The following is a 16,272-nucleotide window of genomic DNA, read 5'->3' on the forward strand; positions in this document are numbered from 1 at the left end:
CTACCTGTCCTCTTTTTTTTGGCCATATCTCATGGCAATGGTATTTACTTTTTACTGGAGGTGTTCCACACCATGTAATTGCTTCTTGTTTTGGGGGCTCCTGACATTTTGGGCAAGAAACTGATGTAATGGCGTCTGCTGCATGTTTTATACCCCTGACGACCTGATGTCATAGAAGAGGTGACCGCATCTGTCGCAGATATCCCAAGAGTATGGTATTCGGGCCGACTGAGGGCTACCTGCAGGCAGATAACCAAAGTGTGATGACTGCAGCAGTGAATACATTCGAACATCTACATTTATGGTAAGTGTACACAACTGTACTTTTCCTACAGGCTTTTGAGGAGATATCTATGCCTGGCAATACGAGGTATTGTTAGACCCCACTCTGATGGACCTCCTGCATATCCACAAAACAAACACCAGAATCACCCGTTCTAAAGACTTAAACCTTGCCTGTGATATAAATGGGTCCTGCTGGAGAGATGGGTATGTATCCCAGAGACTACTGCGTCTGTGGAACAAGTTCTCCATCCATGTGAAGCAGAGTTCCTCCCTAAACCAATTCAAATGCAATTTGAACAATTGGATGGGAAACCGGAAATTCATCCCTGGTTTGGCACCTATGTCTCTAATGGATACAGGTAACCTGTAAATTGTTAATCTCCCAAATCCCTGCTTACACTTATCAAGGGTATCTTAGCTAGTCATAGATTTGGGCTGCATGGCTAGCTTAAAAAGGCCTTTATGGTTGTTAAACTGACTCGTAGGTGTTGACTAGGCAGTGGACTTTTTTTTAACTGAGTTCAGTTCAGGGTCCAGCTTTTTTACTATCAAAGTTTGTTCAGCGACCATTTTGAACTTTTATGTTGGTGATTCCTCCTTGACTTCTCTCAAGCTCTTTTTTACTATCAAAGTTTGTTCAGCGACCATTTTGAACTTTTATGTTGGTGATTCCTCCTTGACTTCTCTCAAGCTCTTCACGTTTTTTTTTTTGTTTGTTTTTTTTTAAGGGTACTTTTCTATTTTTCCTCCAGTGTGGGATTCCCTTGCCTTCCTAAGGTCTGCCCTTTGTTCGGGTCTTGATTGTTCCTCATTTTCAATCTTCAACCTCCTCTGATCTGAAGTTTTTGTCCTGGAAAGCATTGCTTGTAGTGCCAATTACATCTGCCAAAAGGGTTTCAAGCTTCCAAGCACTTGATTCTTCTGCACTTTATTTGGCTTTTCTTAAGAACATGGTCTCTTCATACAAACTTTCTTGCCCAAGGTAGTTTCACTTTCCTGTGTTCTTTCCTAATTTTTCCAACAAAGACCAATACCTTTTGCATTGTTTGGATATACATAGACAACTGTGATTTTATCTTGACTGTACCAAATCCTTCAGAAAGTCAAATCTGCTGTTTCCTTCTCAAAATTTCAGGCTGTGCTCCCCTGTCGAAAGTAACTTTGTCAAAGTGGTTTGACAGGGACAGCACTTGCCGGTAAACACTACCAGTCCATAAAAATTACTTTTTCACTCAAAAAACAAAACAAAAAAAACAAGACTTTTACACTCAAAATAAAAAAAATAAATTCTGTGCCAGCTATGCACATATTTCTCCCCATGAAAAAAATTTTCAGTTACCTTACTCTAATTTTAAACTGACAAAACAAGCACTCTGTTTAAAAGTACGCTCTTTGGCATAAAGCGTGCGAAAGAACCGAGGGGGATCGGGCTCAACCCATCATTCAGAATGTAGGCGAGATGGATCCCAAACATCTGAAGTTATGGTGAGTACATAACTAAAAGTTAGTCTTGAGACAGTCAATTAAAACACAGCATTCTTGGCTGTAAAATGAGTTTCATGACGAGAACAGTAATAAAACATCAACACAATTTTAAAAAATGGACCCCCCCCCCCCAAAAGGAAAGCGTAAGCCGACCATTGAGCCTTTAAGACCTCGAGGGAGTGTACTCTTCGGCAGCAGGAAGTTCTGAAGGGTTCTGTGTCCAAACTTGTCTTTTAGTCAGCTCAGTTTGTGCTGCCTGACAGTTTGGGCACATGGAAGGTACCGTAAAGCATTGGAAGCTGGTCGGATGTTACCTGTGGTAGGATATAACCTCTATAGCTAGTCAGTGCATCAGTGATCGTTATGAAGAACATAATTTTTTTTTTTTTTTTTATTTACTTTTTTTTTTTTTTTATTGACTCTATCATCTGCATAATTACTTTTTAAAGTGATTTCTCAGTGCCTCTTCATATCCCACAATGTATGGAGAGCCAAATGCAGCAATATATTTTTCTGCTTGCCCATCTTATTTTGGGATGTTTTTGATTAAAAAAAAAGAATAAAATAAACTGCATAATTTTTTTTTACACCACAGCCCAAAATATCTAACTTTTCCAGTGATGTTGTCATAGGGTAACATGAGCTGTGTCCATGCACTTTAATGTGGCACCTTTTGAGCATGTGCAGTGGTGCACCCTTTAAAGTCTGTGGACAGTTATTTTTCTTGTGCGTATATCACTGAGGTAAAAATTCCTTGTTTTTTTTTCTCTGTGGCTTTAGTGCAAGGAAACCACATATTTTTAAAATTTTGTATAAAAAGGAGATGCCTAAAACATTCCCTGATGGTAGTGCAGTGGTAGAGAGTGCTGCTCCAGAGTTTAGACATTACATGCTGTAGTGCTAAGGTATGTTTTAGAACATCAGCAAATCACTGTAAGGTCATTAAAGTACGAGCTGCAGCTTCCCCTCATTTTCATAATGTTGCAGGTTCTGGAAAAAAAGGAAATGTGAGATTTCAGACAGCTTTTTGGAAACAAGAACTGCTCAAATTGTTTTCTTTGTGTATGTCCGTGTTGGAGTTGGATTATATTTAGGTGGAGCTTTCCTTTTAATTTAAAGCTGTATAACAGATGACTTAAAAAAAAAATAGTTGAGTGAACAGTACGCTGGACTCTGTCTCAATGAAGTCCAAATCAGGAATTCAAAAATGGCCGAGTGAAATTGCATAACATGGCAATGTTGGCCAATCCCCTCTCAGGCTTTTTTTGTACTTTGGCATTACAAATTAGAAAACCCAGGGACACTAGTCATTTTTTTCCCTGCTTTGGCTGTAGTTTAAAATATTTCTTGTTGCTAGCCATTTTACTTATGACCAGGGTTGTTGTAGAATTGGCTTAAATGTATATTTGTTCAGAATTCAATGATCTTTCAGTGTTAGATTGGCTCACTAAGTTGGTAGTTTTCATAAGTTTTGTAAGTTTTGTATTTTATATTTCAGGATACCTCTAAACTTACAGCACTGTCTCCAGAAGTGATTAGTCGACAAGCCACTATAAACATAGGTAAGGGAAGGTCTTCTTAAGAATAACTTTCTGATCTTGACCATTTTGTTTGGTTTGTATATCTGTATTCATATATGCATATTATAATGTGGTTCGTTTCTGTGATGTAACTTGCTGTACTGCACATACTGTGGAACAGCTGACATCTGCATTCAGCATAAGCTTTCATAACTATCTTACCTAGAGCCTATTCACGATGCAGTCAGGGTGTTCATACGTCTGGGTAAATTTCACTTTAATCTGCTCTTGTATTGCATATGTGCATCTAGCTGGCTTTTTGTCAATGTAGTTTCTTTCAGAGTTGCTGTGCACTTCTCTGCTGCTTTCATTTTTAGCCCACCTTCCACTTATCCATTTTGCGTTCTTTGAAAAAAGTTTCCTCTCATCTTCGCCAAACCTGAATTGTGTTGTGGTTTTCTTGCCTGCCGGTCCTTTTCACTGGTGTCTCCTCACATTAACCTGAAATTATCTGTCATCCATATGTGTTCATGTCCCTCATTTTTTTTTTTTTTTTTCCAAGGAAGTATAATTATAATCTCTTAATGTTTTCACTTCACTTATATAAAATCCCTTGTATCCTCTCGGGCTTTCCCTTATTCCTGCATTGGTGATGTGTTCCTTTCCTTGTAGGATTTTAAGAAGTGGATGTGATCCTTCTGGGAGTGTCATCAGGGCCTTGTACATTAGGAGAACTGCACTTCTGCCTGTTGCATCAGGGTCACTGTACATTGCACCTTTTATCTTGCACAGTTGTACATAGACTAAGGTTACAGGAGACCTCACAGGATGCTTTCCTGGATACCTCAGTTCAAAGAGCTTTTCTTCCATGGGAAAATGTAGATTAGTCTCTCTCAAGGAATTTCTCAGCATTCTGTGTGTCGCTGCAGTTTGTGAAAAGGGATTTTGGTTTTGCTTTGTTTTTTTGTGGAGAGACCAAATTCAGCTGGATCAATGTCGCTCTCATTTTTCTGCTCCATCATAGTCTGTAATGTATCAGACTTTGCTCTTGGAGCAGTGTCTTTGGAGGTAAACGTACAAGGTCTTTGGAAGAGAAAAGACTGACCAAATTATCCAAATGTAAGGAGACTAATACAGATGTTTACAGATGACTAAGTGATGTGGTACATAAACAGTGGGGAACAAGGTCTTATCCTCCTGTGCAGACTAACCATGGTGGGTACTTGTGAGCTCACTCACTCTACAAGCATTTCATATTCTATCAGAGTGCCAGTTTTGTGTGGCAGACGAGCTGAACAGTACTAGGACAGACCCTCAGAAGCAGAACTTTAATCAAGAAGTCTTCAGAAATTGATCCATCTGTGGGGACCACCACAGGTAGACCTTTTCACATCCACTCAGCAATTGGTTGACAGAATTCTGCTACATGACTTCATGTTAAAAGGGTGGGTAAACAGTTTTGTTTTTTCCTTGGACAGGAATATTCTTTATGCTTTTCTGCCTTTTCCACGAATGTCCAATTTCATTATAAAGATTTAGGAATGCTCTCCAAAGATCATTGTGGTGACTTCCTTCTTGTCCTCCTAGGCAACAGTGGTTCTCCCTCCTTTTAGAAATGGCCAAGGGCAATTACCATTAACTCCTCACAGATTTGGGCCTACACACATGGAGCAAGGGGTGTTTGATGCATCCTGACCCTAAACAATTGCATCTAACTGCCTGGGTGCTGGGTGGCTAAAGGTATTAAGATTCTGCTTTGAGTATATGCAACAGATATTAAAGGAGGCAAGAAAACTTTGTTAGAAAATCATATATTGGTAAATGGAAAAGAGATTTTCTACTTGGTGCGAAGATGTGAACCATCACAAATCCAGGGCTGGTGTTTCTACATTGTGTGTTACTGTCTTCTGGGCCTGACTTACTGCTGCATCAGGGTTAATTTATTGGCCATTTCAGCATGTTTGCTCATGGATCCCCATTTTTTCAATGTTCTGTTATGTGAAAATGTTTTTGAAAGGTGTACTTCTTACCAAACCTCAAAAACAGATGATGTTATGTGATCCTATCTCGCCCTACATTCTGTACTGATGGGCTCGGAGCCGATCCCTCGGCTCCGACTCTGCACGCTATGCTATAGAGCGAGGCCTCTTATTGGCTGAGCTATTTCTTATCCCAGGATGCACCACCACTAATCCCCCAGATCTCGTTTGCCGCTTACAAGCTTAGACGTGGTCTCAACTTGGCCGGGCTAAGTACTAATTTATTTAGGCTTTTCCTGTCAGGAATTTGCTTGCTTTGAACCCGAAAGCTGTTTTAACAGCTATTGTGATTTGAGTGTGTATTTAACAGTTCTGTTGAGGAATTTGTGTTTTTCGTCAAGGGAAGGTTTCCCGTTTTAGTTAGAGGGGCCTTCCCCTGTTGCTTTTGCTATCTTAGCGTTTTATTTGTGGGTCAAGTACCAGTTTAAGTTAGAGGGTCTTGACTCTCTCTATTTCTGTGTGGAATTTTTTCTTGTACATCTGTATTGTGTTTAAAAAAAAAAAAAAACTTTATATTTCTGTTCTAAACCATTAAGTTTTGGTGTTTCTCTTTAGACAGGTGTGTTTTTTTCTAATTTAGTCATGTCCAAAGAGCATAAACCCTCCGGGTTTAAAAAATGCATGAGGTGTGGTTTTAAGATGTCCATAACAGACGACCACTCCTCGTGCGTTTACTGTTTAGGCGCCAAGCACCTACAAGAATCATGTAGCGTGTGTCACGCCTTCTCATCAAGGGTCCTCCAGGAGAGGAAAAACAAATTAATCCTTAAGGGGTTAATCAAGCCATCCTTCGAGGAGGCTTTATCTTCGTCTCCCTCTCCTTCAAAAAAGAAGAAAGCGTCGGCTCCGACCAGTCTGTCGGAACAGACTGCCAAAAAACCTAGGCAGACTTCTCCATCGGCTCCACGGACTTCGGAGCCGAGGGCGGAATGGTCTGCCTCGATGCCTCCAGCCTCGACCCCTCTGGTTTCGGAGCCGAGGACTGGGGCATCGAGAGGCGGGTCACCTTCATCGGCTCCACTGATATTGGAGCCGATGAGGGTTACCGGCTCAGACTCTTCCCCTTCGGAGCCGAAGTCCTTATCGGCACCGAGGGAAATTGCCTCAAGATCTCTCTCTGAGCCGATAGTGGTAGAATCCATTCGGAGCCGGTCCCCTAGTCCTTTGGAGCCGATGGAGAAATCTGTTCGGACCCGATCGGTATCCTCCAGATCATCCAAGATGTCTGATTCGGACATCGACAGGGTGCTCCTAAGACTTTTCCAGTCTCCGGTGTTCCAAAAGCTAGTTTCGGCTCCAGCCCATTCGGCTTCGGAGCCGATGGTCCACCTCCCTACTATGGTTCCTCCTCCAACAGCCTCGGCACCGTTGGAGCCGGTGCTGGTGGAACCGGTGGAGGTTTTAGGGTCGGGCCCGACCCTTACTCCAACTCCGGCTCTTGGGTCGGAGTTCAGTACACGGACTTCTTCCGTCGCCCCGGGGGGGATGTTTCGGGATTGATGTTTTCGGTCCCAAGTCTCCCTCTTGGTGCGTCTGCGGCGGGAGTGCCGTCTACTGTCGTGGCCACGGAGGTGGGACCCTCCCAGGATTCTGGTGGTCCCGCCTTCAGGGCTATGAGGCGTGCGTTAGCCAAATCTTCTTTGGCTACCTCCACGGTCTCCCCAGCTCCTTCCCTATATACCGAGACTGGGTCTTTGGCAGTCCCCCTGTCCTTGGACAGCGGAGCCCCGGGGCCTGAGGTTACCCCCACTGGGGTTCCCCCCCCTCCTGGAGGTCATTCTGAAGCCTCTTCGGAAGAACCCCCCAGGAAAAGATCGTGCAAGTGGAAGCACGTTGACTCCCCTGATGAGTCTCTTACATCAGACACTGATCTCGATGATGCAGAGGGGTCCCCTAAGTCGTCCTCAGATGATGTCTCCTTTGCAGACATCCTGGAAGCCCTTAAACAACGAGGCGGCTGGCAGTCCAAACCCCTTCTGCTGATGAGTCGGTGTTCCTTAAGGCCTTCGGGCTCAGCCTCCGCCTCCTGGGTGTCTCCGCCCTTGACGAGCTCTTGGATTTGATCTGTCGAAGGCGTGGGAACACCCAGACTCTGTGGAACCGGTGCCTGCTCGTCCGAATAAGTTCCTCTCGCACCCCTGAAAAGAATTTCTAACCAAAGGTGTGGGTGTAGGTGCTTTGGTGGTGGCATCTGCTACCCAGCAAGATGTAGCAGAGGCTTCGCTGTCCGTCCATCCTCCTAATAAGGAGTCTAGGTGCATGGATCGGTGCGGAAAGCGCACCCTAAGTTCAGCGGCCTTTACATTAAGGTCCTTGAACTACCTTACGCACTTTACTAGATTTCAGAGGGATCTGATTAAAGAGCTTTCCGATACCCTCTTGGGTAACCTGCCTGAGGAGCTGGCCCAGACGGTTGGCTCTCAGCTGGCTACATTGTCGTCCATTTCAAACTCGTCCATGAGGCTCATTTCTTATGCGGCCGAAGGCGATTAGAGCGGCGGTACAGGCATTGCTCTACGGAGACAAGCCTGGCTCCGCCTGTGTCATTTCGCGGAGGCCTTTAAGTCTTCCTTTGCCGACGCCCCCTTTGATGGGTCCTCCCTGTTTGGACCCAAGGTAAAGGACACACTGACCCGCTGCGAACAGGAGGGTAAGACTCTGACTGCTGTAGGGGCACGATTTTCCACTCCCTTTCGGCCTTATCCCAAGGCTAAAAGAGGAGGGAAAATGTGGTTCCGTAGATCTCAGAAGCCTTACCCCTCTCAGCAGGATGATTCCCCATCCAGAGGCAGGGGAGGGGGAAATTCTTCTGGAAGATGCCGTCCCAGAGGCGGCAGAGGCCCTCGCAACACTGGAGACCGCGAGTCCTTTCGTGGCTCTTCAGCCTTTTACAGTCCCTGAGGGATTGCCCGACTGTGCAGCTCCGGAGCCAGTCGGGGGTCGTTTTTCGAAGCACCTGAAAGCCTGGGAGGGTATCACTCAGGACCGATGGGTGCTTCAAATTATCGCCGGAGGTTACACCATCCCTTTCTCTCACTCCCCACCTCAGTCCAAAAAAATCCCAGACCCGCCACCCAGTCAACGGGATACTGCAGCCTCAGAAGTTTCAAAGCTGCTGCAAAAAGGAGTCATCCAACCGGTCCCCGTAGACCAGATCGGATTAGGGACTTACTCAAGATTCTTTTTGGTGCCAAAAAAGACCGGGGACTTGAGGCCCATTTTGGACCTCAGCATCCTAAACCGCTCAGTCAAAGTCCAAGTTCCGAATGGTCACCCTACAAACCATTCTCCCATTGCTGGAGAAAAAGGTGTTTGGATGTGCTCCATAGATCTCAAGGACGCTTATTACCATATCATGGTACATCAAGCGTCCAGGAGACATCTGCGCTTCAGCCTAGGAGGCAGTCATTTTCAGTTCCGCGCACTGCCCTTTGGTCTCACCACAGCCCCCAGGGTGTTCACCAAGTGCTTGGCAGTCGTGACTGCTCACCTGAGAAGTCTAGGATTCCAGGTGTTTCCGTATCTAGACGACTGGCTCCTAACTGCCACCTCCAAGCATCTACTACTGCGGAGCCTACAAGCCACTATATCACTGGGCAATTCCCTTGGAATCACCTTCAATTGGCCAAAGTCTGTGTTGCTGCCATCTCAACGAATAAGATTCATAGGGGTAGAGATAGACTCAAACCAAATGCGGGTCTATCTACCTACAGACAGAATACAAACCATACAGACTCAAGTTCGAGCCTTACTTCCCAGGTCCAAAGCCCCAGCCAAGATGGTCCTGCAGCTATTGGGATCCATGTCCGCCACGGTTCTTCTAGTCCCCTTGGCAAGGTTGCACATGAGAATTCTCCAGTGGCTCCTTTCAGCTCAGTGGTCCTTTCAGGAACTCCCTCTCAGTCACCTCATATGGATCACGGAAACATACAAACGGGATCGTCGCTGGTGGCTAGTGCCCTCCAATTTGGATCAGGGACGACCCTTTGTTCCACCTCCTCCTGCGGCCACTTTGACCACGGACGCCTCCCAGATGGGGTGGGGGGGGGCATTCCCTGGGCAAGTCAGTCCAAGGCAAATGGCACCCAGAAGAGACCCTACTTCATATCAACATCCTAGAAATGAGGGCGGTGCTTCTGTTCCTACAAGCCCTTCACCATTACCTCCCTCAGGGCGTAATTGCCGTTCACTCAGACAACATGTCAGATGTTCTTCATACCACATTGCTGCAGTCCTAACACTTGGGTAATCCGCTGTCCCAGTCGGCCCGAATACCAAAGTATATGGCTGACGTCGGTCAAGGCGCATTAGTCTGACGTCAGGACGTCAGGGTACAAATGCGCATGACCGACGTCATATCCTCAGCCTTTTTTGCCGCATGGTCCGATGCAGAAGCAGTTTTGCGAGTGCAGGTTGGCGTTCTGAAATTTTCTGAAGTCGGAGTTTCAGACCGAATCAAAGTTGGCTAAGTACCCCGTTGGGGAATATTTTGGTTTTTTCTTGCCTCAGTATTTAACCGGATGTCAGAAAAAGTGAATAACTGTATTTCTTGTGGGAAACCGATACCTCATAGGGATTACCATACTTTGTGTATACCTTGTTTAGGGCCTGAGCACGACGTTGTTGGATGTCGCTCTTGTGCTAGATTTAACAAACGCACTATAAAGAGAAGGTTAGACTGTGCCAGGTTAGTTTTGGGAAGCGTTGTAATTATAAAATGCCGCCGGATGCTCCGGCGCCGCTTCAAAAAGCGCAAGGACAAAGCAGCAAAGCCTAGGTTGGAAGAACCGTCAGTCCCGGACGTCGGTTCTTTAGACGGCTCAGTGGAGCCGGAGGTTCTGCCTGAAGTTTCTTTGGAGTCTCAGGGAGAGACTTTACTGTTACAAGATGTGTCTTCTCAGGAGGTAGGCCAGGCTGAAGGGGCTTCTCAGGTGGCTGTTCTCCCCTCTCTTCCTAAGGTGGTTAGGCCTCCCTTCTGTTTCCAAGGCTTCTTTGAGAGGCAGGCAAGGTTTATCTTCAGTGGGGGTCTCTCCTAGTTCTTCAGGATCTTTGCCTAAGAAACATATGCTTAAAATGGCAGATGATTTGATTACTATGATTAGAGGTTCTATGCCCCCTCCTGATAAGAGGCCTAGGGTGGAACCTGAGCTTGAGAGTTTTGAGCAGTGTTCGGAGGCTTCTGAGTCTTGGCTGAAGACTTGCAGGAGTATCCTCCTTATTCTGATTCTGATGTGGATGATTCTACTCCTTGACTTCTCCTCCTGAGGATTTCTCTTTTCAGAGACTCTTCATTCCATGAGGGAGCATTTTAAATGGGAAGGCCAAGATTTCTCTGATTCCAGGAAGAGGCTTAGGAATTTTTGTTTTACCTCAGCATAGGCCTTTAGCTATACCTCTTGTTCTGGATGTGGTGGAAGATGTTTTTGCAGAGGCTTCCCTGAACCCTGATTCTTTGCCTCCTGCCCCAGTTAAACCAGATAGGTATTATAGGGTGCCTGAAGCTCATAAGTATCTTTTAAGAGTCCTAGGGCAGACCCAGAAACTGTTTCTCAGGGGCCTAAAGGTGTTAAGGCTTCTGTTGTTAAAAATCCTGTTCCTCCTGATAAAGAGGCAAGGGCTTTGGATAGATGGGGAAAGAAGGTGTATACTTCTTCCACTTTAGCCATGAGGGCTTTGAATTGCCAGTTCCACATGTTAAAATACCAAAATTATCTCCTTTCACAATTGAAGTCTAAGGTGGATGCTCTGGCGGAAGGTATTGAGTTTAAAGAGTTGCAGGATTTAGTTCATGTGTCTGAACAAGTGGGTAAGCATTCCTTGCAATGTGGTTTTGATGCTGTGCAGGCCTCTTCGAGGGTGGCTGCCACTGGTTCTGTTCTTCGCAGGCACGCCTGGCTGAGGGATCAGAATTTAGCTGAGCATGTTAAGACAAGGATTTTAGATGCTCCGTTACAGTCTGATGTGTTGTTTGGTTTGCCTGTGGAAGCAGTTTTAAAGAAAATGGAGGACAAGGCTAAGTCTATGCAGACTGTTAAAGATTTTTTGCAGGTTCAGCCTCCGAAGTTTAGTAGAAATTGGCCTACTAAGGGGTGGACATATCCTTCTTATGATTCCCAGTCTGGGGGTAGGTCTAGACGTGGTAGGGCAGAGCTCAGGGTTCTTTAGGCCTAGAACAGGAGTTCACCTGCTCAGTCTTCTGGTGAGGGCAGGGGTCAGTCCTTTCAGAACAGACCCAATGACCTGCCTTTTCAGCTGCCAGAGTCTTCTCGTCTGGCAGCACCTTTGGGAGGAAGGCTGGCACTTTTCAAAGAAAATTGGAGTTTAATTACCCAAGACAGATGGGTATTGGATATCATTCACCACGGTTACAGGTTTTATTTCCAGACCTTGCCTCCTTTCAAAGGCATGCCAGACATTCCTCCTCTACAAAGAAAAGAGGCTCACAAGCAAATTTCGCTGTTACTCCAAATAGGGGCCATTCAGCCGGTTCCTGTGCCAGAAAGGGGCCTAGGATTTTATTCTCGCCTGTTCCTAGTACCAAAGAAGGGGAACACGTGGAGACCAATTTTGGATTTATCTATCCTCAACACTTATCTGGACATTCCCAAGTTCAAAATGTTGACGTTACAACAGCTTTTACCTCTGCTGGGCAAGGATCACTGGATGGTAACTTTAGATCTCAAGGAGGCTTACCTTCATGTACCTATCAGACTGAGTTGCAGGAAGTATCTGCGTTTGAGCTGGGAATTCCCATTATCAGTTCTCTGCATTGCCCTTTGGCTTATCTACTGCCCAGAGTATTCACAAAGGTTCTGGCTCCAGTGATAGCTTACTTCAGGCTAAAAGGAATACAAATCTATCCTTACTTGGACGACTGCCTGATTCTGGCTCAAGAAAAGGAAGACCTTTTACAGCATTTGGAATATGTGATAGCAGTGCTAAGATGCCTGGGGTATTCTGTGAACGAAATAAAGTCCAGTCTAGTACCCTCTCAAGACATGTGCTTTCTGGGTGTGAGACTGAATACAGCAACCCAGATGGCCTTTTTAACCCAGACAAGCAAGAGAATCTTTCCCTTTACTTCCATCAACTATCTCTTCAGTCCGGGCTGACTGCAAGGACAGTCCTTCAAGCCTTAGGGTTCATGGCATCTTGTATTCTGGTGCTTCCCAATGCCAAACTGCATATGAGGAAGCTGCAATGGTATCTCAAAAATGTATGGACACAGCACTGCCAGGATTTGGACACTGTCATTCAAATAATACCTTGCATTCAAAAGGAATTTTTGTGGTGGGCTCAGGAATGTCACCTAAACAAGGGACTCTCTGTGACCCGGCCAGAGGCGAGTCAGATTCTAACGACAGATGCCTCAGACATAGCTTGGGGAGCTCATCTGAATGGAAAGTGGATACAAGACAAGTGGCCTGCCAGACTTGCAGCATCTACATATCAACATGAAGGAGATGTTAGCAGTCCAGTTTGCATTAATGGCTTTCAAGGAGTTACTTCTTCCAGGGCAGGTGTTGATTCTAACAGACAACACAACTGTCATGTGGTACATCAACAAACAAGGGGGAACACATTCTTACCCTCTATGCAGGCAAGCAATGATTTTATTAGAGACTGCGCTCAGCTTGCAACTAACTCTTCAGGCAAGGTTTCTGCCGGGAGCGCAGAACTCCTTAGCAGATGTGTTAAGCGGACAAATCATGGATCCCCACGAGTGGAAACTGGATCTTCATGTATTTCGGAAATTGACAGTGTCATGGGGAACTCCAGACATAGATCTGTTCGCTTCTCCACTAAACCACCAGCTGCCAAAGTTTTGCACAAAAAGGTTTCATCACACAGCTTGGAAAAGTGGATGCTCTTTCTTTCAGTTGGACAAATCTTCATGTGTATGCCTTTCCACCTCTGCCTCTTCTCCCAAAGGTACTCCTAAAGGTCAGACAAGACAAGCCAAGGATGATTTTAATAGCTCCAGATTGGCCTCGGCAACACTGGTACCCATTACTGAGAAGTCTGGTAAGGAAGCCTCCATGGCCTTTACCTTTGATTCCACACCTATTGCCTCAGAGGGACTGTCATCTACTCAATGTCAAGCTTCACTCTCTTCATCTAACAGCCTGGCATATTCTGTTTTGAAACACAGCAGGTCTCAACTTCCTCAACAAGTTTTGAATGTGATTATGGAAGCCAGAAGACCTAGTACAAGGAAAGTGTATGCAGAAAAATGGAAGAGATTTTTATTTTGGAGTGCAGCAAAGAATTTGGAGGTTTCTGAGCCTAATTTGAGTGTGGCTCTTCAATATCTGACTGAGTTATTGGACAAAGGTTTGTCTTTCTCTTCCATTAAGATTCATGCTGCAGCAATTTCAGCTCACTATGACTGTGACCCACCATTGTTTTCTCATCCTTTGTTCAAGCAATTTCTTAGAGGGGCAAAGAATATGAGACCCCACGAGAGCTCCTACTCCTGCTTGCGATCTCAATTTTGTGTTGGAGAAACTTACTCTACAACCTTTTGAGCCTGCGGCTACTGCTGAGTTGAAATATTTGTCATGGAAGACTGCTTTTTTGTTGGCCATTACTTCTGCAAGAAGGGTTTCTGAATTGCAGGCCCTTATGGCGGTTGAGCCTTTTTTGATTTTCCATAAGGATAGGGTATCATTACGTACTAATCCTTCCTTTATGCCTAAGGTGGTTTCTAGTGTGGCTTTGAACCAAACTATTCATTTGCCTACTTTTTATGCAGATCCCAAAAATAAGGGGGAAAAGATTTTGCACACTTTAGATGTACACAGGCAGTTGCGTTATTATTTAAGCAGGACTAAGGATTTTAAGCAGGACTAAGGATTTTAGGCAGTCTCAGCAGTTGTTTGTTTCTTTTGCTTTGAGTTCTCAGGGCAAGCCTGTGTCAAAACAAACTATTTCTAAGTGGATTGGGTTTTGCATTGCATTTTGTTATTCCCATCATGGCAAGGAGATTCCAGCTGGGATTAGGCCTCATTCCACTAGGGCTACTGCCACTTCAACAGCATTTCTAAGGGGGGTGGCTACTAAGGATATTTTGGAGGCAGCTACTTGGAGTTCAGTGCATACTTTCTCTAAGCATTACCACCTTCCTCTCTACTCTAAGTCTAGGGCTGGTTTTGCCACGGCTATTTTGCAGGGCATGTTGACAGCTCCTGCTTCTTTATGATTTGCCAGCCTCCCTTACCTCTGCTTTGGGATTCTACCCAAGTGTTAGGACTGCAGCAATGTGGTATGAAGAACATAGTACAGTTTTGTACCTACCATAAATGTAGATGTTCGAAGATCCACATTGCTGCAGTCCAATTTACCCTCCCTCCTTCCCCTCTGTGTTTAGGGGTGGTTGTGTGGGTGGGGTTGTACTCTTGTAAATTTGTATATATTGTATATATATATATTTGGTGCAGGAGTGTTTGGTGTTTTTTGGTTTTGGCCTTATCCTTTTAGGGTCTTCTGACATCTGGGGCAAGAAAAGACTGAGGATATGACGTCGGTCATGCGCATTTGTACCCTGACGCCCTGACGCCAGACTAATGCCCTTGACCGACGTCAGCCATATACTTTGGTATTCGGGCCGACTGGGACAGCGGATTACCCAAGTGTTAGGACTGCAGCAATGTGGATCTTCGAACATCTACATTTATGGTAGGTACAAAACTGTACTTTGTCTGGTACCTGAACAAACAGGGAGGGACCAGATCCTATCCTCTTTGCAGAGAGGCCATGAGAGTCTGGGAATGGGCAGTCTCGACCGAACGCTTTCTAGTGGCTACTCATATCCCGGGCAAGTCCAATGTGATAGCCGACAGACTGAGCAGAACCATCCTCTCTCCTTACGAATGGTCTCTAAACATGACAGTTGCAAGTCAGATTTTCAGCAGATGGGGAGTTCCGTGTTGCGACCTATTCGCGACTCCACTAAATGCGAAGTGCAAAAAATTCTTCTCCCTAACCCCGGCTCCGGGGAAGAGCCCCATGGACGCACTAGCCCGTCCTTGGCCCACCGGCTTGCTTTATGCCTTCCCTCCAGTTCCTCTCCTTCCCAGGGTGATCCAAAAGGCATCTCTCTTGGGGAGCAAAATTATCTTAGTTGCTCCTTACTGGCCTCGTCAAGTATGGTTTCCCTATCTTCGGAAATATGCTCTGGAAGGTCCATGGTTCCTGGATCAGATCCCAGACCTTTTGGTTCATCAGTCGGGACTATTCCACCAGTCCCTGCACACCTTAAAATTGACGGCTTGGCTCCTCCTCTTCAGACTATAGTCAGGAGTCATACATTGGATCCAGTGGTTGTACACATATTATCTTCGGCCCATAAGTCTGCTACAAAGAAACTGTATTCTAGCAAATGGAAAAGATTTGCTATTTGGGCTCAACTCCGGGGCCTGGATCCCATCACTATTCCCGTGGCAGAAGTGCTAAAATTTTTAACTTCTCTTTTCAATCAAGGCTCTTCAGTCTCTACCATCAAGGTTCAATTGGCAGCGATTTCTAATTTTCACGAATTGATAAACCCACCTTTAATGAGCAACAGATTGTGTAAGACCTTCTTGAAAGGTGCTGCGCTTTTAAGACCTCCGATTTCTCATCCTGCTCCTCCATGGGATCTCGATGTGGTGTTACGCGCCTTAACTTCATCCCCCTTCAAACCGGCAGCTACATGTGATCTAAAATTTCTATCGTGGAAGACTGCTTTTCTGGTGGCGATTACTTCTGCTAGAAGAGTTTCAGAGCTTCAAGCTTTGTCTGTAAAACCCCCGTATTTGGTTTTTCACAAAGACAGAGTATCTCTCAGGCCAAATCCTTCATTTGTCCCTAAAGTTTGTTCTAGTTTCTGCCTACAACAATCGTTAGAACTTCCAGTCTTTTTTCCAAAATATTCCAACAAAGCGGAATTCATATTCCACACA

At 45.2% G+C, this 16,272-nt stretch overlaps 1 protein-coding gene across 1 annotated transcript in view; it reads left to right on the plus strand.

Annotated features, from left to right (window-relative positions):
- Positions 1-16,272, plus strand: part of EIF2S3 (eukaryotic translation initiation factor 2 subunit gamma) — a 1,527,509-nt gene that overhangs the window by 107,614 nt on the left and 1,403,623 nt on the right. Inside the window, exon 2 of the mRNA XM_044071831.1 lies at positions 3,269-3,332. Within this exon, the coding sequence (XP_043927766.1) occupies positions 3,269-3,332 (64 nt within the window). The remainder of the gene's footprint in view (positions 1-3,268; positions 3,333-16,272) is intronic.

This window comes from Protopterus annectens, chromosome 5.part0 (assembly GCF_019279795.1).
Source record: "Protopterus annectens isolate FY-2018-M chromosome 5.part0, PAN1.0, whole genome shotgun sequence".
NCBI classification, from domain to species: Eukaryota; Metazoa; Chordata; order Ceratodontiformes; family Protopteridae; genus Protopterus; species Protopterus annectens.